Source organism: Gnatocerus cornutus, chromosome 2, assembly GCF_029298725.1.
Source record: "Gnatocerus cornutus isolate USDA-ARS CGAHR chromosome 2, icGnaCorn1.1, whole genome shotgun sequence".
Classification (NCBI taxonomy): domain Eukaryota; kingdom Metazoa; phylum Arthropoda; class Insecta; order Coleoptera; family Tenebrionidae; genus Gnatocerus; species Gnatocerus cornutus.
In genome coordinates, this window is record NC_142234.1 from 5,717,599 (window position 1) to 5,741,983 (window position 24,385).

General features: G+C 37.5%; 3 protein-coding genes across 11 annotated transcripts in view; all 3 read left to right on the forward strand.

The window, feature by feature from the left end:
• PDZ-GEF (PDZ domain-containing guanine nucleotide exchange factor) overlaps positions 1-17,146 on the forward strand; it is a 42,321-nt gene extending 25,175 nt beyond the window's left edge. For 2 of the 9 annotated variants that reach the window (XM_088050340.1, XM_088050349.1), the window contains 16 exons: positions 6,306-6,381; positions 9,011-9,109; positions 9,603-9,806; positions 9,891-10,291; positions 10,634-11,243; positions 11,295-11,668; positions 11,721-11,865; positions 12,217-12,769; positions 12,826-13,037; positions 13,513-14,047; positions 14,097-14,243; positions 14,344-14,520; positions 15,059-15,196; positions 15,344-15,427; positions 15,810-15,944; positions 16,269-17,146. In XM_088050340.1, the coding sequence (XP_087906466.1) occupies positions 6,306-6,381; positions 9,011-9,109; positions 9,603-9,806; positions 9,891-10,291; positions 10,634-11,243; positions 11,295-11,668; positions 11,721-11,865; positions 12,217-12,769; positions 12,826-13,037; positions 13,513-14,047; positions 14,097-14,243; positions 14,344-14,520; positions 15,059-15,196; positions 15,344-15,427; positions 15,810-15,944; positions 16,269-16,300 (3,922 nt within the window). In that variant the 3' untranslated portion in view covers positions 16,301-17,146. Of the gene's footprint in view, positions 1-6,305; positions 6,382-8,760; positions 8,963-9,010; positions 9,110-9,602; positions 9,807-9,890; positions 10,292-10,633; positions 11,244-11,294; positions 11,669-11,720; positions 11,866-12,216; positions 12,770-12,825; positions 13,038-13,512; positions 14,048-14,096; positions 14,244-14,343; positions 14,521-15,058; positions 15,197-15,343; positions 15,428-15,809; positions 15,945-16,268 lie in introns of those variants that run through there. The other 7 variants (XM_088050341.1, XM_088050348.1, XM_088050343.1 and 4 more) reach the window with 7 other exon arrangements.
• Positions 17,147-17,561: 415 nt separating this feature from the next.
• On the forward strand, positions 17,562-19,913 carry LOC148178278 (actin, muscle). Its single transcript, XM_088050365.1, has 4 exons — positions 17,562-17,738; positions 18,390-19,165; positions 19,211-19,371; positions 19,423-19,913. The coding sequence occupies exons 2-4, from the start codon at positions 18,402-18,404 to the stop codon at positions 19,626-19,628; spliced, it is 1,131 nt and encodes a 376-aa protein (XP_087906491.1). The 5' UTR covers positions 17,562-17,738; positions 18,390-18,401; the 3' UTR covers positions 19,629-19,913.
• A 252-nt stretch (positions 19,914-20,165) lies between these two features.
• The window catches only part of LOC148178279 (uncharacterized), an 84,295-nt gene continuing 80,075 nt past the window's right edge, over positions 20,166-24,385 (forward strand). Inside the window, exons 1-4 of the mRNA XM_088050308.1 lie at positions 20,166-20,374; positions 21,135-21,458; positions 21,516-21,653; positions 21,709-21,818. Of these exons, the coding sequence (XP_087906434.1) occupies positions 20,240-20,374; positions 21,135-21,458; positions 21,516-21,653; positions 21,709-21,818 (707 nt within the window). The 5' untranslated portion in view covers positions 20,166-20,239. The remainder of the gene's footprint in view (positions 20,375-21,134; positions 21,459-21,515; positions 21,654-21,708; positions 21,819-24,385) is intronic.

A 24,385-nucleotide genomic window follows, 5' to 3' on the forward strand; every position in this document is an offset into this window, starting at 1 on the left:
TGATTGGAGCCGATGTGGTTCTTCCACGCCCTTTTAGGGGACACTATGTGATGCGCATAAGGGATGATATGTGTATGTTATGCCACACCCGGTTTACATACAAAGAGGTGTTTGCTTAAGGAAAAAATGTGGACGGCATGAAAGAGTGGTCGATAAAATCTCGAATAAGCCGGATTGAGCCTTTTTCAAACGAGTGGGTGCAATTGACATAAAACGGGGGTGACACACTCGATATTGACCGGATCGGTTTATTTGTAAATATTTTAAGTCCACATCTCCGATAACACTTTATAGCCACATCAAACACCTGTGGGTTGCAGGTTTTTGGCGAAGTTTTAATTAAATCTCGAGTTATTCGCAAAGACGATCCATCCGGTATCAAGAGATTATAAAGAAACTGGAGCGGAGGAATAAACTGGTGGACTTTTTAAGTTTAATTTCTGTAATGATTGATTGAGACAGGTTAGAAGGTTCACATTTTTTCTTAATTACAATTGTAATGACTTTGCGGCCTTGTTAGACTTATTATTACCACCTTAACTAATGATTTTTATACTCGATTGTCATGAATTCTGAAGTTCATTATCTCGGATGAGATTCTAGTTGCTTCAGGATAAAACGTATCGTATATCTTTCCAGTCTCGACACGAAAAATTTCCAGGATTATTACATTATTAGAATAATTTTGCAGTGCAGTTACTGTCAGGAGAAAAACTTTTCGCTCATTACATTCAATTTATGAATAATTCTGTGAACAAGTTTGGAATTAGACGACTAGTAAAAATTTCACACATTCGTGGTCATACGGTAAAAAGAAAAAAAGCGACCCTTCTTTATGTTTCCAGTTGGAGTATTAAGAGGAAGATTTGAAACAACACCCCAAAGATTTAAACTCCATTTACTTGTCACAGTCCAGATAAATAGCCCAATCTAGATACTTAAAAAAGAAAAAAAATGGTGGTCATTGTGACAAAGAATCACTCAACTTGTCATCATTGCTTTTTTAAATATTGACAGAAAGAATAATAAAGTGTAAACAAAGGATGGATCACGTCTTAAAACATCACTGAATTTAACTCCAAAGAGATCCCAGTTTCTTCGAACAATGAAACTCATATCTTGGTCTTTCATGTATATTCATCACCGCGTGCCGAGATAAACGACTTTTACTCTCCGGATACACTTCACCCGAAGAACTTCCGCCATTTCCGCTACGTTCCGGTAGCCAAACACGAATTCCATCTGGACAAAAACAGATCCCAGGTGGTTACCAAATTTTAACCTCTTGGATTTTCAATCGGAATTCGAAGAGAGGTTCGCCACGTCAACGCCCATATCCCCAGGTGCTTTTTTTGCAGCGTCTCATTTGAATACCAAGCGCAAATTACATATTAGGTGTGCAATTTATGGCGATTATACAACTCTTTTTCTGATATAAATGCAATGGATCAGAACAACCTTGGAGGAATAAAAATATGAATTTCCGAGGATGTAGAAAGTGCGATTCGGGAAAGATCTTGATTATGTAAGTGATCTCCTTTAATTACATGAGAGTGGCTTTCACCTATCTAAAAGAGATCTTTGCGAAGTTGAGGGGCATGATAAATGACTCGTACCGTAACAATACAACCTCTTTCTTTCTCATGTCATTCACAGAGGTGCAATTAGCGTTCTTTGATGAACCGAAAACTACACATCGAGAGGTGAAAATCGAACATTCGAAGCGACAAGGCCAGTGGAAGGTTACAAATGTTTAGTAGACATTCCATTTAGAGAGACCATCCCTGTTACGGTGTTCTTAATCTGATAAACCTGTCCGGACTACGATCAATTCTTTAGACAAGGAGGCTGGTGGATAAGGATGGAACTCAACAGTTTCGGTAATTATCGCAAGTAATGGTACGTGGGTAATGAAGAGAGACCTCTTCCGTGTTATTCGCGCAGTTATGGGAGGTGATTAGGAAGCGAGGGTGCAAAGGACGTATTACGGTGACCCCCTGTGAAGTGAAGGTTGAATGCATTAGTGGAGGCACATTACGGCGCCCCTTGCGTCAGAAACAGATGTCAAGGTTGACTTATGGCGTGGAAAGACATGGGGGACTTGGTTTTTCTTATAATAAGAGAGAACTGCTTAGATTTCTGTATTTGTCGACTGGTCTAAATGTTCTAATAGGATGTTCCCTTTTACAGTCGAAGTAGCTGTGCACATATGTGGACAAAGAGAAACTTGCGTGTACTTTTCTCATGGATGAGCTTACATAGATAGGTTATGGTCAAAGTTCTGTTTGAATGAATCCAGGAACAATGGGAGAACATTGGATTTTGTTTAGTAGTAAGTTTATTCATGGAGACGGTTCAATTCGATTATTCATCCAATACCCGAAACTAAAGTCGCCAGAAGCTTAATGAGAAAGGGAGTCATGCCCTGATGATCTTCATCTCAGGAACAAGACAGGAGCTTGAGCAAGAAACAAAAGTACGAAAAGCAATGGATTTCGAGATAAGGATGTTTTTCTTTTTTTACGAAAGTTATTTTAAACAATGGGAGAAGAATTTTTGTTGCCAGGTACTCAGAGCCGTTTACAATAAACTTATTTTTATACCCAATAAAATTTTATTGAAATTTAATGTTAAGGACCTCATAAATTACGCAAAACTCTTAAATTTTAATGTTTATGGAGCAATTAGAATTTTAGACAGTGTTGCATTCAGTAAATTTGTTTTATCCCTAACTATATGGAAAGTATATTCGTGTATTCTCAGAGTCTATTTAGGACTGTAAATTGTTTTTGAAAGGAGAAGCGTGAGTGTGACACATATTAAAGGTATTCCCATAAAATTTAAGTGAAGCTGTTTCCAGCGTACAAATACCGGCTGCTGCTAATGTTACAACTTTTTTTTATGATAAATAGACACTTTGACACCCCTTTCTTAATTGAAATTACTCAACTCGGACAAATAATCCAAATTTAAAGAAACCCACTTAGTTTAACTAGACATAATATAGCAATAAAAGTCTTGACTGTCATCTGCTTAATATCTAAGTACCGTACAAGTGCAGTGACCTTAACGTCCCTCTACAACGGAGTCTGATTGAACCATAACTAGATAAAACGTACAATTCATTGAAAGTGCATGTAAAGATTTTATCGCGACTTTCTTGGCATCGCAACTTTTCGAGGTGTCGCTGTGGGTGTCACAGGAAATGATTCATAGGTTTGTAGTGGTAAAGAAATCGCTTTTTCAGTTTTCCGTTTAATGGAAAAACTCCTTCGGGATTCTCACGGAAATTAGATCATGGTCGTATCAATTTCATCCTCCCTTGCATTAATAATTCAACTTCCGGGTGCTAAATTATTATCAACGATGGGTCAAAATTAAATTTCACGGCCAGAGGAAGGTCGAACTTGGTTAATTCATTTAGTACAACAAAAGGCATTCTTCATGCTTTTAATAAACGTAGATTCTGGGTCATCAGGCTGCGACCGTGATTTGAAGACATTTTCAAAATCCAGCTTTCTAAAATTGGTCAAAGTTGAGTTTTCACTTAATTGGCCGCGAAACTGAGACAAAGAGGTGCTGTCGAAGGAAAGTCGTGAATTTCGTATTGTTGATCATTTAAGTGAAAACTTGTAGCCCACAGCTATTTAATTACTTTTGTGGTAACGAGAGTCGCGTGCATTCACACACCGTGAGGCCTAGATAACTTGTATGGAACTAATTTAGAGAAACGCGGATTTTTTTTTTTGGAGCAATTAATTTTCGGAATTCGTTTTTCTGCATTTTTAAGGTCTGACAGCAAGGGCGCATTTAAATTGCGGTCACGGTCTTTAACCACAAAGTATTCACAGCGGATTTTCTGTATAAATTTACGTTAATGGCGGAGGTATTGTTGTGGGAGTTGGTGGGTTTTTTATTTATTTCGTTTGTTTAATTAATCACGATTGCGGCTGAAATTTTAAGCAAGTTTTTGATCTTATCAGATCTTGTCGCATTCATTAATATCGAAATATTTGATTGCAAATTGGGCAATAAAATTGTAAGAATGAGTTTTTCCATCATTTTTTAATAAAAAGCTAAACAGGTGAAAATATGAGTCACCAAAATACAAATTAGATTAACAAATTGTTGTTGCTTCTGTTTTGCACCTCCATTTAGTAGCGTTGAATCTGATGTTTTTTATGCTTGTATTGTTCAAACATTCTTATCTACTCGTTGAAATTAAAATAGCAAAATATTTACACATTGGTTTTAATCGAATCTAAGGCAAACCTATATTTCTCACGAATTGAATAATGGAAATATGGCAAAATCTGAGTACACACAAGCCTGAAGCAAATAGTAGATAAAAAGTGAAAATCGATATTTTTGCAATCAGAATTTATTGACACGCGTCGTAGAACTGACTTCTACAAAAATAACCACTTTAACTCATCCAGGAATAATCGCCCTAGTTAGTTTGATGCATAAAAGTGGATCACGGCTAGTTCGAGTTCAACTAAATCAAATATAATGTCTATGAACTGTCAGTCTAAGAATCGATTCTGAGCATTCCATTCTATTACTGAAGCATCTTATTAATATCATTCGCAGTAGGAGAATTCTATTTTTATTGACACAGTTCCGTACGGAAATTTCAACGTCTGTGAGCATGCACGAATGTTGACTATGGTAAATTGGATCGATGTTTAAGCAAACGGGATTCTTTCCATCGTTTAATAATTTTTGTCATGTTTAATAACTGCTTGAATCATCGGAGATGTCTGTGTTCTTATCTGGGTACCACCGGATGGCACGTGACGTCACGACGTCGTGTCATAATTGATGTCACAGCGGATATAACACAATGGTTTTTAAACTGATATCAGATGACCCTTTGGAATTTATTCAGGAATTTGTAATTGGCACTTTCATGGGCAAAGAGATCATCAGAGTGTGATGAAACAGTTTTCGATCGCCGCTTAGTTTTTCATAGTATTTGATAAAATCTTCTTTAGAAGCGACTATGAGATGAAACTACGAGACTAGCGTGGATTTTTTTATCTAAAATCTGTCAATATAGCCCGCACGGAGTGCGTTTTCAACTAGTTTTGAATTTAGATCGACAGCCCCTCTTCGCTATAGTAATCAGGGCTTTAAACCCGGGGGTGGCTTCCCAGCATCACCACTTGACTTTAATTGGATAACTAAAACACGGAGGTTGGAAGCTCGAGAGACAAGGGGTGGTCGATTGGAACGTGGACTAATTAAACGGCTTTTATTGCCTCTTAACTAAATTGGACTCTGAAACACCGGCACAGATTGCTAATTAAATAAGAGTTTTCGATAGGGGTGAAGATTAAGTGCGCACATTCGTCATCTCGTGACGCAAGTAGACTCGATTTAGCCCCGAAGAGTTGATATTATAACGGTTCATCGCTACATAATAGCTATAAATAAAAAAATCATTATTCCCAATCGACTGTAATTAGTATGAACGTGCAAACTAGTTTCGTGGTTACGTAAGTCTTGTAGAACAACTTTTGCTTTTTAAAACTGTACTCTCAGAGGTCCGCGTTGGTAAATAATCAGTTGAACGGGGAGCAAAAATAAACTTTACCATTAGCAAGCTACCCACCTAAAGATTTTTTAAAGAGTGGGCATAGCAACCGACAAACGAATGTCGATAACTCTTCTGGAGGGCGGAGGAAGATTCGTTCGCGCAATCTTCATTTTTCTTTTATTGACAGTTTCATTACTCTTGGCAAGTGAAGTGATTTCTGCTGTCGTGTGATGACCTAGCTACGAAAAATACCAACAATGGTTCTAGAACAAAAGAAATTCTCTCGAAACTGGGACAATTACAGTGTAGAACAAGACATTTCAAAAGAAATAATTTGTTATAATTTCAGCGATGTTTTGGCAATCAAGGAAAAGAAAAACGAGATGGAAATGTCGCAGTGTAGACAACCCATAATACACGAATAAAAAGAACTTGTGCGGAAAGTTTCCAAACAAAGTCTGCACCAAATTTCTGCGTTTGTGTAACAAACTCCACTCAATGTCGTTGTGTGTTTCAACTTTCAATTTATTATTTCTTAAGCGATTTTTTAACAGTTCTCGGTGAACGTATAAATTTAACGCTGTTGTTATTGCATTTTTATTAGTATTTAAGTTGAGAATTCTTCCAAAATCTCCCGATTATTCACTTAATCATCTTCCTTCCCTTATTTAACAAGCCACATGATAAAGGTCACTGTGTTGACATCTCGTCACTCTATTTTTGATCACAGCTTAGCCTTATTAACATTTCAATTTGTTTTCAGTTTCGGAAAAAGAACTGGAGGCAGCGCCCGTCGTCAGAACGTTTGTTTCGTGCTCGAACCGTCAGAGATGATCGTGGTAAGTAACTATTGGTAAAAAATAATTGAACACACTTTCTTGCACGTAGTAATTACTATTTCATAGACGTGAACCGGAGCGTTCGTTAGTTTCTAAATTATATCATTTCCTTCCCCAATTGACTAACTGGTACAATAATTTGCAACTGTGAAAATGCAACGGTGTTGAGTAATCTGTTGTTGGATTTATTGTTAACATGGAGGAGAAAAAATGCGTGAGTTATCATATCAGTGAAGAATGTGACCGTGGCGCCGACTTTAATACCGATAACTGAAGAGTGATTCACCCTACGGAAACGAGGTTTTTCGCAAAAATTTGTCCCCTCATATTTTATTTATCACTGCAAACTTTGACTATTTACTCATCCTAAAATTGGGGTTTTTATCTGCGGTGCTGACACTAATCTGCAAGCAGGATCGTGATAACTACCGAAGTTTGTCAGTCTCAGCTTACTTTATTCGCACCTTTGGGTGTTTCGTGAATGGAAAAGTCAATAGGCATTCTTGAGCCAGAGCTTTATGGCTGCGAGCCAACGGCTTTTGTGAATCCTTGTAGTTTCTTTTTCTTGAACAACTCGGATATAAGTCTGAAATATCGTATTAATTTGTCTTGATTTGTTTTCTTTGAAGGAATGCAGCGAGCTGGATGAGAAATTGTAGATGTTTCTGGTTTTACAAGTTGTTTTGAGTTGTGTTTTCTTTTTAATATCATGGGTATTGGTTAGGATGCTCTTATACGGTCGTCAAACTTAATTATGCTTGTTTTGAGTCATTTGAAACGGGGTTGTGGGGGATTGTGGCAACTGATAAGACAATTATGACTAGCTTCAAGATATTTCGTAAATATTTGGAATTTGTAAAATTCTGAAAACTATAATTTTGACTAACAAATTTTCACCGTTACTTTGAAGTTAGGAAAAACAAACTGATATTCATATTTTACATACGACCTTTCAACGATAAAACTGCATAATTATTTCAATTTTATCTTTTTGTTTGTTGACTTATTTAAATATTTGTTTGTCGCGGTGTCAACTTTAGCTTTTTTGCCTGACAATCTGATAAAAAAATTATTTAATTATGTTATCGAGCTACTAGTTCATTCTGAGTTACATGTTTTTTATTGGTTTTGGTACCTTTTTTTTTGTTGGTAATTGTCTGCCTAGTAATTTCCCTAAAAGTAATTTAAGAATTGATTGATTTTTTTCATGTTAGAGACAATAGCACCATAAATATCCGACAGTCGCAAACATCTGTGACGTAATTTTCTGAAGGTGGCAGTTCAAACACTCATGAACACATCAAGTGCGTCATCAACTCCAATCACTGTACCGCAATCCCGCCCATTTTTCTGAGTAGGTAGTATTTATCGACAACAATCAAACGACTTTTTTGGTACTTCCCATCGATCTGTGGACACTGACTCCATGTAGGACCTGCAACCTCCTCATCGGAAGGAAATTAGATCTCCGATAAATCTAAGTTTAATGATATAATTGCGTCGTCGTTTGATAAAATCCATAAATTTACCTGTATACAAAAATCCTTTTGTTCGACACGACGGCCAATTACCGTACAATCCGCGCCACCGGCCCAGTTGTTTGTCAAGGGGGCGGCGTCGCTTAGCAACCCATGATGAACTGCCGGTAACCTCCGACCTTTTGTTCTACATAATACAGAAGATACGACCTGTTTGAATCAGACTTTTGTAAAAGAATTACGAATCGTGGGGGATGAAGAATCACTTAATAGAACCCGAAATGTAAACACTTAAATTCGTATAATTCAATTAACGGTAATTAGCTTAGTCTAATTTGGGGTAATTAAGTACCGCAGTGATCACTGAAGTTGAAAACAGCGACTCATTGTTGGGCGTTTGAATTCAGAGGAAGGAAATGTTCAATAAATCAGTCAACAGGTTCGTGTTTTTTTAGTCCTTGGAGTAACACTTCTTGATATTGATTAAGATTGACAATGTTGCATCCATCTTGCCGGCGATTTCTTTACGCTTCCTCCCCTTTGCAATTTGCGTCAACACTTTATTTTTACATCTCTTCCCGGAATTCGAACTGAAAAAAACGCATGAGTACTATAACAGGAAGAAACATTTCCGCCACGCAAACTTGGTGGTTTCTTTCAATTATAAACAAACTCACTCAATGTTCTGATTCAGTACCGTACTAGCAAGAAAATGGGACGAAAGCGTAACGAAAGCTAGCTCAAAGCGAAAACAAATCCACATTGTTAGAATTAGGGCTCGTGGAAAAATTCGTCGGGTTTATCTGAATCTCGTGGGCCTGTTTATCTAAAGCGGAAGGAAATACCGAGGAAAAATAAACGGTCAACGCAACCAAAAGATGCCTTGATTCGTTGGCTGTGTGTTCGTTTCAAAGTTGTGATTTTTTGAGGGTGAAAAAATGCTTAAACACGCGGCGTTGACGGCGGTACAACTTGACAGATTGCCCCCGGAAAAAAGGGCTTCGGTTGTTGCTGCGACTGTAAGGCGAAAAAGTTCAGTTGTGAAAATGGGGGAACGGAGAATGAAAACTTTGTCATGGCCTAATTCGATGATAGATGCTGAGGTATTTGTGAGGGTGGAAAAGTCAGATTGAAAGGGATTTTTTTTACAGATTGATTATCCCGACATCGAGCAGAATAGAAGAGTGCAAAATTCGCCACTGATGGATCACCCGCAACATCGTAGTATTAACATCATGCTGGACCACGGGGTGAGTTTTTATAAATCGTTACAAGTTTGGTTCAGAATCTTGAAAATTAAATTAATTAATAATTAAAGGAGTTAATTGGTGTGTGTAGCAAGGCATGAACGCTTAAAATTTAATTAAATTAATGGAAGTAAGTTTTTTGAATTAGTAAAATATGAAACAGTTGCAACATCTGTAATAAATTAACAAACAGTCTAATGGTTTTTACACAATAATTAAACATCTGTTTGATTTTCATTACCACACAATTAATACAGGTGTGCGTCCTCAGGGTAATAATTGTATAATACATATCTTCTAAAGAGTTTCCTTGAAGTTAGTTAGTCAAGTTTAAAACACGCGGATTAGATTTATGTTTATTTTCTTTAAGCTGCAAGATTCCGATCCATTTCTTGTGGAAAATAGTTCTGGCGAATCTTAAAATTTTGCAATACGTACCAACCATTAAAGGTTGTTAGGTGAAATTATATAATTGGCGTTATGAATCGTATTACAGTATGGTCCAAACATGATGAGGCCGAGCCTTTACCACAAATGCAGTCGAGGCTCACATTCTTCGGACACGAGTTCGGCCTACAGCGGTTCAGACACTATGGCCTCAAACCACTCTGAACTCGACGGCGACGACATCGACTTTACCGGTTTGGTTGAAAGCATAGTAGATAGCGATGAAGAAGATGACTTAGCCGAAAGCATGGACGTAAGTATAGAAAATAAAAAACTACATTTCTGCATTATAATTTCACTGGTTCATCTTTCATCCAATTGCTTTTCTCTTCTGCAGAGCTTGACAGTCCGAGATCGTGTGCGCGACTGTCTCGAAAAAGAGCCACAAGACCGAACAGAAGACGACATCGAGGCGTTGCTGGAGTTCACCCAGCATTTAAAGGCCTTCACAAACATGACTTTGGCTGTGAGAAGAGCGTTATGTGCTGTTATGGTATTTGCTGTTGTGGATAAAGCTGGGACGACTGTGATGAACGACGGTGAAGAATTGGATTCATGGTCGGTGGTGGTCAACGGATGTGTGGAAGTAATAATCCCTGGCGAAGAAAGTCAAACTTTGACGACAGGAGAAGCTTTTGGAATATTGCCTACCATGGAAAAACTCTATCATAAGGGAATTATGGTTACCAAATGCGATGACTGTCAATTTGTTTGTATTACGCAGTCTGATTACTACAGGTGAGGAAGCCATGTGTGACATACATATTAAATAAAAAAAATATGTTTTGTTGTTTTCGAGATAAAGATCTAGAGGTTGATGATGTTTACTAAACTACGGGAGTTGTTTTGAACTATCTCTGGGTGATTTAGCATTGATTTGGACGATAACAGTAAATAGGGTACGTAAATACCTCTGTCGGTTCGGCAAAACTCATTTTATTTGTTGCCGTTTTACCAAGTGGTCATGAAAATCTTAGCAGAGTGAGTGAAATTTGAAATTTACGCTAGTTCAAATCAGTGTTAAATCATTTTTTTTACAAAACAAGATTAGTCTACAATGTGTAATTTGTTTCTCATCAGAATATTGCATCAAGGCGAAGAGAACACTCGCCGTCACGAAGAAAATGGAAAAGTTGTTATGGTAACAGAACTTCGCGGTTCCATGGAACCAAGCAGCAACCGACGAGGCCACGTAGTTATTCGCGCGAAACCCGAACGTTTGATGCTTCAACTAATCGAAGAAAATTCACTTACTGATCCCACCTACGTGGAAGATTTTCTTTTAACTCACAGAACCTTCATATCAAGCCCGCTTCATGTAGCCAATCAGCTTTTAGAATGGTTTAAAGATCCAGACGTCCGAGACCGAGTGACTCGTGTCGTGTTATTATGGGTCAATAATCACTTTACTGACTTTGAAACCGATCCTGACATGATTGATTTCTTGGAAACATTCGAACAAGGTTTAGAAAATGAAAAAATGAGTGGACAATTGAGGCTTTTGAACATTGCGTGTGCGGCGAAAGCACGGTTGAGGAACGTTGTTTTGGCTAGATCAAGTCGAGACGAACCTTTGAATTTTCAAATTTTGGGCGGTTTCGAGAGAAATTTCGGTATATTTATTTCGAAAGTTGACAAGAAAACGAAAGCTGAGGACGTTGGACTAAAACGGGGCGATCAAATTATAGAGGTACGTAATGGGAAAATAAAAATGGGTCGATATTAAAACAAACACATTTAGGTTAACGGCCAAAGCTTTGAACACGTAAGTCATGCAAGGGCGCTCGAAATACTACGGGGGACGACCCATCTCAGCATTACGGTGAAATCGAATTTACTACACTTCAAAGAAATGCTAAACACTCCGGACAATTCTCCAAGACCACGAAGTCGGAAAGTTTCAGAAATCTCAAAGTTACAACCTGATCCAAGAGCGCGGCTTTCAAGTGTTGATGGTAACTTAGTTCTCAATAACGACTCACCGTCTGCACAACCTGTGACCATCGGGAGTCCGCAGAAAGAAACGAAGAAACCTAGTTTTATGACGTTAGGACCGAAACGAAGATTACAGAAAGCATTAATGAAAATGAATATTTTGCCCAAGAATATCATTAAGTAATGACACGTTTTTTTCGAGGTTTAATTTGTAAAATGTGTTGTTTTTCAGTGTTGGAGGAACTGACCAGGTGGACAATTTTAATGCTCCCACTAATTTGGGATCGAATTTATATCAGTCTCAGAGTAATCCGGATTTGATGTCTATTTGTTATGATGATCTCAGATGCACTGACTACCCAGAACATGTTCTCAAGGTAAGCTTGAAACCATTTATTGATTTAGTGTTGAAATAAGCTCGATGAGCTGATAAAGATTTTTTATCTTCACTCGAATTTTGCGAATTGACCCAGATGCGTTATGCGGAAGTTGTTCTACTGTTTGTATTTTATCGTCACAACCTTTTATCTAATAAGGGCATAAATCCCTCTGTACTATGATTATCAACAAGCGAAAGTAAATAAACAACAAGCTGCATGTTCATATCGAGGGTTTGGTGATTGTTTACCTAAATATTTCATGTGCATCCACGTGTTCGAGAGTTAATGCGTGTTTGTACCTTCCTAGCATTACTATTTTAAATTACTTCATGAATCTAATATTTTCAGGTTTACAAACCCGATCAAAGCTACAAATATTTATTAGTACATAAGGAAACCACTGCTCACGAAGTCGTTATGTTAGCCCTTCAAGAGTTCGGCATCACAGATCCTAGCAGTAACTACAGTCTTTGTGAAGTGAGCGTCACAGACACACAAACCATTAAACAACGCCGATTACCTGATCAACTCCAAAATTTGGCCGAACGCATAGGACTTAGCAGTCGCTACTATCTCAAAACAAATGGAATTACCGAAACTTTAGTACCTGACGAACTCGCTCCTGAATTAGTCCGAGAGAGTGCTGTTCATTTCTTACAACTGAATGCTGTCGAAGTCGCCATTCAACTGACTTTGCAGGATTTCAGCATTTTCCGACAAATCGAACCGACTGAATATATAGACGAGTTGTTTGAACTCAAATCAAAGTATGGAACGCCGATGTTGGAACAGTTTGCGGCGTTGGTCAACAAAGAAATGTTTTGGGTTGTTACTGAAGTTTGTAGTGAGCACAACCCGGTGAGAAGAATGAAAATAATCAAGCAGTTTATTAAAGTAGCCCGTAAGTTTGTTTCTACGATGTCAATGATTTGGTGTTTAACTGTTTTTTGTGTTTAGGACAATGCAAAGAGTGTAAGAATTTTAATTCGATGTTTGCCATTATAAGTGGTCTTGGGCATGGTGCGGTTTCCAGGCTGCGACAAAGTTGGGATAAACTACCAGGGAAATACCAGAGAGTGTTTTCAGATCTGCAGCAATTAATGGATCCTTCGAGGAACATGAGCAAGTACCGACAACTTGTCAGCGCCGAACAGAGTCAGCCACCCATTGTAAGTTTACATCCCATATTTTTATTTTCTGAGGACATATCCTCCATATTTCATGATTCGCTGCTACATGAGATTTACATTTTACGCTTTTATTTTTTAGACATATCTGGTACTTACTCATACTGTAAGTTTTGTGTACCCGACCTTACTCTGTAGAGTCTCGTGATTTTTGAGAATTTTTGACACTTATTGCATCGATCGAAATGAGAGATTTTGTGAAACCACGGCGTCAAAAGGTCACTTATTAAAGTTTTGTGAACTTTTTGATGTGGACGTTTGACGTTCATCCCCAGGATCGTACCTTTTACCGAACTCCAAACTTTTCTCCTCTGTTCAAAACTCTCATTTTATTGTTTATTATACATCTCTCATCACTTTATCACAAATTTCCTTGTTCGTTTCCGAGTTGTCACCGCATGTCTTCCCTCAGTCACTCTCGACTTCTATTGACACCAAGACCATTGTTTTGCTACAGATACCGTTTTATCCCGTGGTCAAAAAGGATCTCACTTTCATCCATTTGGGCAACGATTCTCAAGTTGAAGGCCTAGTCAATTTCGAGAAACTAAGAATGATCGCCAAAGAAGTCCGATCACTGAGCAACATGTGTAGCAGTCCATACGACCTTCTGACTATGTTAGAACTCGGCGGTCAGCCAGCCAGCAACGCTATGGTCGCTCTTAACCAACTAACAACGGCGTCATCGCAGCACCATCCTCAAGGACAAACTACTGTGAAACGAAGAAAGAAGTCAACGGCAGCGCCTAATCCAAAGAAAATGTTTGAAGAGTCCCAAATGGTGAGGCGAGTGAAAGCGTATTTGAATAACCTGCACGTCGTCACCGATGAAACAAAACTACACGAAATGTCGTTGGAGTGTGAGGCGGCATCGGGCGGAGGGTCGTCTGGCCCTGGAAGTCAAAGAGGGAAACGACACGCGTCACCAGCACCGTCTACCACAAGCAGCACAAGTAGTACTAGCGATGAAAGAAAACCAACGGCGAAGTTTGGTAAGTTCCGCACCGCCAAGTTGGAATTGTGCTGATATTTGCTTTACAGGTTCGGCATCCCCCCAATCAGTTAGAAAACTCTTATCACTATCGGAACCGAATAAGACGCGACCACATCAACCAAGACAAATACCACCTCATGGTATCAACACCTCGCAAGCCAGTCCTGCTGTACGAAGAGCCCCTAGCGCCACTGGTAATGTCTATTATTTGTCTAATGGCTTGGTACATTTCTTGTTTTTGTTTCATCTGAAAGTTTCTCTCTTCATATATAATGCGCTTTGTTCGGATTGCAGGTAGTTATTCGAGTTACGGATCACACAGTTCTAGTAGTTCGGGTGCGGGCGGCCGCGCCATGCATGAACGATCGCATTCGGATACCCCTACACCTTTACCTTCCGTTGCTCTATCGGCTGAAAGCAGTAGTGTCACGTCGCTCAGTAACTTGCCCCTAAGAAAAACAGTTACTTCCGGTGCGTATCATACCTGCCTGGTTTGAATTGACCCAGTTATGACTGATTTGACAGTGGAACTCGTATTTCTTGCATGAGGCTGTCAGAGATGTCGCATTGATTTTGTACCATGTAAATATCACCAGTAGAAATAACGTCTTCGGTGCTTCTTACATGGATTGATGATTAGTTTAGTGTATGCATAAAACACGTAAAAGCAATAATACAGCTACCAAAACTATTATAACCATTTCATTACCCGCAACTGCATACAACTTATAACTAAATACACGTGTTTTATTCATATTATGTGTTTGGTTTGACTGCGATGTTGACCGTTCTTGTTGAAATCAGCGATTTTCTCGCAGTGATAATGTAAATAAAGGTAGTCTTAAAGCACGCACGCCCTAGTCACACCCGATGCACTTGACTATCTTAGAATTTGTATTTATTCATACATTGCCAGATTTAACAACAAAGTTTCACATCACGCACATTCACGTAGCATCAACTACCTCTTATCTTGAGCACGTTCATGAATGTAGGCATGTTTACACAGGTTCTGTCACTTCCTCAGACTCAGGTCACAGCACCATGAGTCATTGTACAACAAGTTCTGGTGAGGGCACAATTGGACTTACACACCCTTATCCACCTCGGTGCCCGAGTCCACCAAGACACCCTCCATCTCTGCCAGGTATGTACAAAGCAAAACTTTCCTTTCATTTTCATTGTGTGTGTTGTCTGTGATGTTTGATATAAGAGAATGTTTAATGCATGTCTTTGGGTGTGTGTTGCGTGACGTTTTTTGTACACTGTTTCATTCTTGTGTCATTGGTGGTAGGCTGGTATTCGAATACCGGTGTTATGCCTCCTTGCCCCCATGCTGTGGCCGTTTTGCCCCCCTTACCCCCTGCTTTGCGCAATGGTAAGTTTGTAGATGTTGGTTTGTAGTTTGTATGTTGCTTTGCATTGTGTCTGTTACCCAAATCGCACCGCTTACGACTTGGCACTGAGCTGGCTTTCGTACGTGAAAAACGTGGGAATTGTTAGCGAGGTCGCGGTTTTTTGGTTTCAATTTATATTGGATGATTTTGTTTTGTTACATGATATAAAACACCCGCCAATGACGTGAATGTTTATTTTTTGTCAAGGCTGGAATTGGCGAGTGGTTTTAATTTCATCCAAAATAAGAAGACGCACTGTAGTTTTGGTTTTCTAACACTTAAAATTTGCACAGTTAGTAAAAAAGCACCAAACTGTGTTAACAAATCGCCGTGAATTTTTTACGAATTTTGATGATGAATTAGGTGCTGGTCGGAGGCAACCTCCCGCTTACAGCGTAGCAGCTCAAATGGCCCGTTTGCATAGACTAGGCCGTGCCCATTCTCATGAAGGAGTCACTCAGGGTTACCTCTATCATAATGATCCTGACACAGATCAGGGTATGTATAGAAAGATTCCTCCATAAACTTATTGTCATTCGTCATTGACCTTTATAGACTTGACTGACTTACTGACTGGAGACTCTGACACTTTGATCATAATGGTCTGACTTTGTGACTTGTGACCTGACCTGACTTTTGCTTTACCTCATGCATTGTCATGTTCATACATCATACAGAAGAGATGTGTGAGAGGTGAGATAATGGGACCAATTGTGTTGATTGCTTTACTGTTTTGTGCTACATTTTTCGTACCGCTTTGAATTCCCATTATCACATCGCTTATGTCTAACAATGTGTTTGATTCCTTCTTTTTGGATGCAGATGACGAAGAAACTCAAGTGTCGGCGGTTTGAGAAAATTCGAATCTTTATTCCAGTGATTTTAAAGTATACATAGGTGTCGCATATCACCCTCAATGTCCTAATACTCATATCTAATAAGTGTCGTTCTGTATGTATGTACGTACACGATCTGTGCAAAACTAGAGGTACTGAGACGAAGGGGGCTTCCAATTTATTTATTTATTTATCTTGTGTTTGTTTTGACTACGTTCCGTTGTTGCCTCCTCGTCTCTGTGACAAGTACCTGATTATTTTTAATGTTTGACATGCTACAATGAGCTATTTTGTATATTTTGGATATGATTATGGTGTTTTTTAATTTTGTAGTTTAGTTAAGAGATTTTTATACCGTGTACATAACATACTTTCTAGTGTATAATGTTTTTTAAACAAGTTTTATATTTCTAAAATCAATCATTCCAGTTGATGCGAATATTCTACTTTTCCAATTTTTCAAATCTGTGACGGATTTAGCATTTGTATTAGACTGACGAGAACATGAACGTAAGATTTAACAGTTGCAATTTCTTAATTTAGGTTTTGTGATTCAACTAGTCCTGAGTTTTGTTTGTAGTGTGAATGAAAAATCGACGTACGACACATCATTATTTTTGTATTCAAGCGATAGCGTAAGAGTGATCATGGAAAGGGGATGTGTCGAACACTGCTTTTTCATCACAATAAGATGATATTACAAAATGTTATTAGTACTATGAATGTAATATATTTATAAGCTGAATGTATATCTGTATATTAGTGTACAAATTCAATTCATTCACAATAAATGTAATGTAGATATGATTTTTATTGTGCTTGTAATTTCTTTCAATTCTATGCTGAATAAAAGATAAATACTGACTCAGTTGTTTAATGTTTACTACTCCCAGGAATGCAGTAAAATCCTACGGTTATTTAAAGGATCACCAGTGCATTGTTATGATAACATTCATTCACTAAAATGGGATTTAAATCTGGGAAAATTTCTGAGAAAACCTGCGTCATCAAAATAGTAATTTACCAAAATAAATCGGTGTTCAAAAAATGAATGATTTTTCGATGTTGACAAAAACCAAAACACGTCTCCGTAACCTTGCCCCCAACTCTAAAATTATCACATAATAAACCAACAATGTTACATCGTTCTGTGGGGTTCACTACTCTCCTATTTTTAACTCACGTGCTCTTGGTCCAGTGAAAACGTGCATGGTTGTTCGGGTGCCCCCACGACCCCCCTTGACTTACAACATGTGACCATATTAGGACGACGGCGCGCGTCTTGCGCGTCGTTGTTCGAAGCACACCATAAAAGGATGCTACGTTATTTCGGGTAAACTCGACGCTATAAAATCGTCTTAACATAACGAAACCACCACTTTGTTGACGTTACTTCGAAGAGTAAGAGGTGCGTGTGTGTGCACTTGGAAGATTGATTCGGTTTTGGACGTTAAAGGTGGGCAAATATTTTAATTTTTTGTTTACATATTTTTATACAATCAATGGACAAGGACTTTCGTGTTATTATTAGTGGAAATCAATGACTTTAATTGGATTAGTACTGCGGCGAACAATGCCGCATAATTGTAGGCCACGAAGAAACTTTATAAATTGTTAATTAATTATGAAGGGTAGATAAAGGTATTCTCATTTACTAAATGGCTCGATTTGTATTAAAACCATTCGCTCGTAATTACATCTTCAAAGGTTTGCTAATGTGACAACAGTAACATAATTTTTTGTTTAAAATATTAGTTATAAATTCTAGATCGAACCAATTTTTTAATTTGCGTCAGGAAAAACACGAGAAAAGAGAGTTTAAAAAGGAGATTAATTAAAAACAAATGTATGCAAATTTTAATTCGAACGGCAGATCCGAAGAGGACTTAAGTTTTTTTAACCTAGTAATCTAAATAAATTTGTTTCACCACATACGTGGGTATTGGTTTAATAATTGATTGACTAAATTGAACAACAAGTCATACAAAAATAGAAAGCGTAGGCTAGACTAATCGCAGTCATTAAAAATGGTTCAGTGGGCAATAGAGATCTAAACAGATTTTTTGTAATTTAAATCAAAAATTTTTATATTTGGTGATTTTTTCAGTAAGACTTTAGTATGTGTGACGACGACGTGGCCGCCTTGGTCGTGGACAACGGCTCCGGCATGTGTAAAGCTGGTTTTGCCGGTGACGATGCCCCTCGAGCTGTATTTCCGTCCATAGTTGGTCGTCCCCGACACCAAGGTGTCATGGTAGGAATGGGTCAAAAAGATTCCTACGTTGGCGACGAGGCTCAAAGCAAACGCGGGATTCTAACTCTTAAATATCCCATCGAACATGGGATTATCACTAATTGGGACGACATGGAAAAGATATGGCATCATACATTCTACAACGAGTTGCGTGTGGCTCCAGAAGAACATCCAATCCTTCTTACTGAAGCTCCTCTTAATCCGAAAGCAAACCGCGAGAAGATGACTCAGATTATGTTCGAAACGTTTAATGCTCCTGCCATGTATGTGGCTATCCAAGCGGTGCTGTCCTTGTACGCTTCCGGACGTACCACTGGCATTGTGTTGGATTCGGGAGATGGGGTGTCGCATACCGTGCCTATTTACGAAGGGTATGCTTTACCACACGCTATTTTGAGATTGGATTTAGCAGGACGGGATCTTACTGATTATTTGATGAAGATTTTGACTGAAAGGGGGTACTCATTCACTACGACTGCAGAAAGAGAGATTGTTAGGGATATCAAAGAAAAATTATGTTACGTAGCTTTAGATTTTGAGCAGGAAATGGCAACAGCCGCGGCATCCACATCGCTCGAAAAGAGCTACGAGTTACCAGACGGTCAAGTCATCACTATTGGAAACGAAAGGTAACTACTAGTTCTACAATTTTCATTTTAACTTAAAATTTCAAGGTTCCGCTGCCCTGAAGCCCTTTTCCAACCTTCATTCTTAGGGATGGAATCCTGCGGCATCCACGAGACTGTTTACAATTCCATCATGAAGTGTGATGTCGACATAAGGAAGGATCTGTATGCAAACACAGTTTTATCAGGAGGCACTACTATGTATCCAGGTACATAAGTCTACATACTCTGTTAAACGGATTACACATTTGATTGTTTAGGTATTGCTGACAGAATGCAAAAGGAAATAACAGCGTTAGCTCCTTCAACAATCAAGATCAAAATCATTGCTCCACCTGAGAGGAAGTACTCGGTTTGGATCGGAGGCTCGATTCTGGCGTCCTTGTCTACGTTCCAGCAGATGTGGATTTCTAAGCAAGAGTATGATGAATCCGGTCCTGGAATTGTTCATCGTAAATGTTTCTAATCTAAAACGAGATTATTTATGACTGATGCATAAAACTGCCAGTTGTGCTAACTTTAATTATTATTTGTTGTCGCATTTAAGTAGATATTAATTGGAAGTTCAATTATATTCCATTTTATTAAGAGTAGTTTCTATTTATGTGGTACTGTAAGGTATAATAGGTAGTGAATTACATATTTATGTTATGTTAGGAATTAGTTTGTAAGTACATTTTAAAGCAATCAAAGACATTATTTATTGTTGTGAATATTACGAAATTTATGTAATAAAAATGATTGCTAAAAATTGAATTCTTTTTTTTGTAAAAATAATAATTGTTATTTGTGGTAATTAGATTCAAATACATATATAAATACCGGAAATTTACAATATGCAACATTACGTGGTCTGCACTAAAACAATGGCGCACTTTCGTCCGAATTAATTAATATCTTTGTTGCATACTTGTATTGTCATTTAAATTTTCCGCGCTCCCATGATGCGTATCGGCTGTTTCCGCAAAGCAACGCTCCGACGTCACATTTCCGTCCTCCCCATTTGTGAGTTGCTCGTCGATGGCGAAGGTGCTGTGCTTCGTTTCTCGATGAATTTGCCAAGAAATTTTATAAAAAATGGGTAGCGCCGACGACATTTCCCAACTGTGCCGTTTGTGTTTAGTCAAAGACCAAGTTAACATACCAATTTTCGGCGAAAGTAGTGATATTGGACAAACTTTTGTGAAAATCAATTCGTGTCTGCCGGTTAAGGTAAGTGGCGTCGTTCCGCCATCTTGATGTTTTGAGAATTATTGAAATTCGACAGTTCATATTTGACATCCTATCATTGTTTACACGTTTTAACATGATTCAAATTTGAAATTTTTTATTCAAGTATACATTCATGATAATTTCGAGCGGGATTTTTGGCGTTTTGAGAAAATGCGTATGATGCGTTCCCCACCAACGACCTCGTTTTCGTTTGATTATTTTAGTTGTTATTCTAAGCGTGTTTTATACATTTTAAATTTGCTCGGAACAATTTTGGACTCATCCTGTGTTTTCACGATTTAATTTTTTCGGGTTCTCGAAGTTTGGAGAAAATCAATATACAGAGTGTTATCGTTACGCGCTTGGTTTCTGGGCGGGGAGGCTTGGTTGACCTTCGTTTGTTTGTTCATAGCTGTGAAGCGTTAAAAATGGCCGACGTTTCCACACCTTGCTTTCATACAAATTCTTTGTAATTTTTTGTTATTGACATAATTTCATGCAAAGTTGGGTGATTTTTTTCCAAATATTTTTTTTGCAAATCGTATTCTGTAAGTTTGTTCATTTTTTGCGTCAAACAAGTGGTGGACGCTGTTCTTCTTCCACTTTGTAGAATAAATCGCTTTGTTATTAGAGTGGGGAAAGTTAGGTAACATCTTATAAATTTAAAGCTACTACTTTCGATTATTCAATTCGAACACGCAAACCTGTATTGTCATATTAATTTTTTTTTGCTTGAATTTAACGAACAATTTTTTTCTAGGTGTCTCGAGATGACAACTTACCGAAAAAGATCTGTGATGGTTGTTCCTATAAGTTAGACATGCTTTATATCTTCCGCAACACGAGTGTAGATTCAGAAAAGCAACTAATATCATGGCTAAATCAAGCTGGTTTAAGTACAATATCTCAAGCTGCCAAAGATCCTTTGGCAAGCACCAAGCCCGAGATTATGGTAAAGCAAGAAACCTTCGACGCTACAGACTCCCGAGGTGACGGTGATAACTCCGACATGGGTGTAGATGCCCAATCCTATATCTTGCAACAGCAACAGTTGCCTTACCAACAAGATTTTGAATTCGGAGAGGTAAATTTTCTTGATGGTTCGTGTTGATTTGTTTTACTAATTTATGCGTTTTTACAGCCTTCGGGGTCAACCGTAGAAATGACTGATGAGCCCGCACCTAAAAGGGCGAAACGTGCCGCTGCGATGAAAAAGGCACCAATTGAAGAGACTGATGATGTGGAGGATGATTTGGATGCTGCGATGCAAATCACAAAGGTACGTTGAATATATTTTTTCCATCGATTTGTTTTGACATAATTTTTTCGAATAGGCGGAAGAAGAAGATAGTGAAGATATCGATCAACCTGATTATGTAGAAACACCTAGCGCAGACGATCAACCAGGCCCTTCTGGAGTGGGCAAGGCCTCAGTTGAAGCACCGTGAGTACTTTTTTTCAGTTATACTGTATATTGTGATATTTTGCATCTGGGTGATCTAAATTTGGACTGGTTTGAGTTTTCCACTTTTTTTTTTTGCTTATTTCGGGTTTCATTAAAATTTTCTAAGTTAGCTACAGAATTTACGCATTTACTTGTAATTTACTTTTTCGTGGTTATAAATCGTTGCCGTTTAATGAGATCGCGTTTGTATTTCAAACGTGGAAAGGATAGGATCAACACGTGTTTTTACACCTCGAAACAGAAAGGAATGTGAGTACATTCTTTTGTTACACGGGAACAATACTACATTCAACATGAGCAGCAATAATGTCTTTCGTGTTCACCAAACACCTCTAAATTTGTAACTGATTCTTTGGAGTCAGAAGTTTCGTTTTATGTTATTGAGAAATTTAGGAAATTAACTCGTAGAACACCGATCGTCATGATCAAACTTCTCAATCCGATACAATTGTACATACATCGCTGGATTTCGGGTTAGCCAAAACAATTTTTACTTATCGGGTTTTGTTTTGGTTTATAAGGTAAGTGCACATAGGGCTTAAAAAGCTCAAACCAGTAAGTTTCAGGAATTGATTGTAACGAAAGACATCCAGATATTTTTATGTGCAACCAACAAACTTTAAAACTTGCTCTATTTTGGTGGGTGGTCTACGAGATCAATGCTAAACTCTGATACATTTAGTTTTTAAGGTTTGTTGTTGTACGTATAGATTATAGGTTTATTATAAGGTGTATTTCGTTTTTTTGTTTCAATTTTGTGTCGTTTATGTCTCGTATTTCGAAATTGACGGTTGATCTATCGTTTTGCAAACATTTTGTTGAGCAAAGCCTATTATTGCAGTGTTTGATTTTTTAATGAATGAAATTATTGTTTCTTTCATTTGTGTCGTCTTTGTTTCAGCAGTTTTTGACTTAACGATTGTGTTTACAATTGTTAGGTTTTTATTTTTGGTGGCAATAGTTCGGTTTTTAGATGGTTTCGTAGTGTTTTTACCATTGGTCATTTTGCGAGATATCTGGGTATAAACAGCCCATGATTAGTGGGCTGTCTTTAACCCAGTTGCCTTGTTTTAGTGTTTTTTTATTTTTATGTTTAATTAGTGTAATTTAGTGTGTTTTTAAATTGATATGTAAATGTTGACTGGACTTTTTATTTAAAATGTCCTATCTGTCATTATTTACGTTTTAATTTATTGACACGCCTTTGGTAAAGTTGGATCTTTACAGAAGTGAAGATTCAAATAAACTTTAGTTGGTGTGGGAGGTGTTGGTAGGGGATTGCCATTTTTGTATTCCAATTTTTTTTGGAATATTTATTGGGTTTTGCATTTTTTTCAAAAATTTAAGTGTTTTTGGTCAGGTAAGATATTGATGCCAAGCCTTTTTTGGATTGGTGTTTTCTAGATTTAGTATAGTGTTAAGAATTTATCGATATCGGAAATTCTAACCATTTAAATTGGTTGAGATTGAGGCATTTTGACAGAATTGGAAGAAGCATGTGGCCAATGCAAATCGTCCTGTTTTTGTCATTGTGCTTTTATCTTTCTTAATTTACCTGGTTAAAACTTTGAACTTTGTCGCATTAAAATGGATCCATTATTTCTAATTAGGTTGAGGTATGAATGTGAATGTGTGAAATGGGAAAAAATGTGATGTTATTTGTTTCTAATTTACTTCTTGATTGTGAGACATGTAAGAACAATACAATTTCCTCCCAATCCAATTTAAGAACCATTTTCCTTTTCATCCAATTGACTAGTTTAGGCCGTCATCGGACAATCTTCAAGGCTGCATAAAAAGCTTTTGTTTTTTATGAGACAAGAACTGGCGAAGGTTTCTGTGCAAGGTTTCTTCTTTTCAATCACCCTGGATCGAAGAAAGGATTCTTATTTTTGAGATTTGAGATCAATGGTCATTGTAAAAAAAATACATTCTTTTTATAAGCTTTGTAGTAAGTATATGCACTTGTTCTGTAAATCAAAAGAAATTCGTCTTTTGGAAAAACCATTCCACTTTTTTTGTATTTATTATTTTTCATTTTACGGTGTTCACATAAATTTATAAATGAGGAGATTTGTTTTATTTCTTTGTTATAAAAAAAAAGATTTTTCAAAGTAACTAAGAAGCTGCACTTAGCCAAGATACTACAGCTATCAGAGGGGCAAGTTTGAATCATCAAAAAGTTTAAAAAAAATGAAGCGATTTGGAGGTAAGTATGAATAGTTTTGATTGGGCAACAGATTTAACAAAAAACATTTTCGGAGGTTTTTGATCACACATTTTTAAACAACACTAAAGTTTTCACAAAGATTTATTAAAATTCCGTCTTCTAAATGACAGCAGTTTTGGCTGTTTTAATAAATTCAAAATTTTGTTGAGTAACCATAAATAATGAACCTCATTTACATGTAAAATTAGCCAATAAAGAATTTTTATATTCAAGTAAATTTCTCGTTTTACCTCGTAAATTGACTAAACATGGTTTTAAGATGGAATCTGTTTATCTTCCGATCATGTCCGAATATAATCAATATTGATTACTTCAT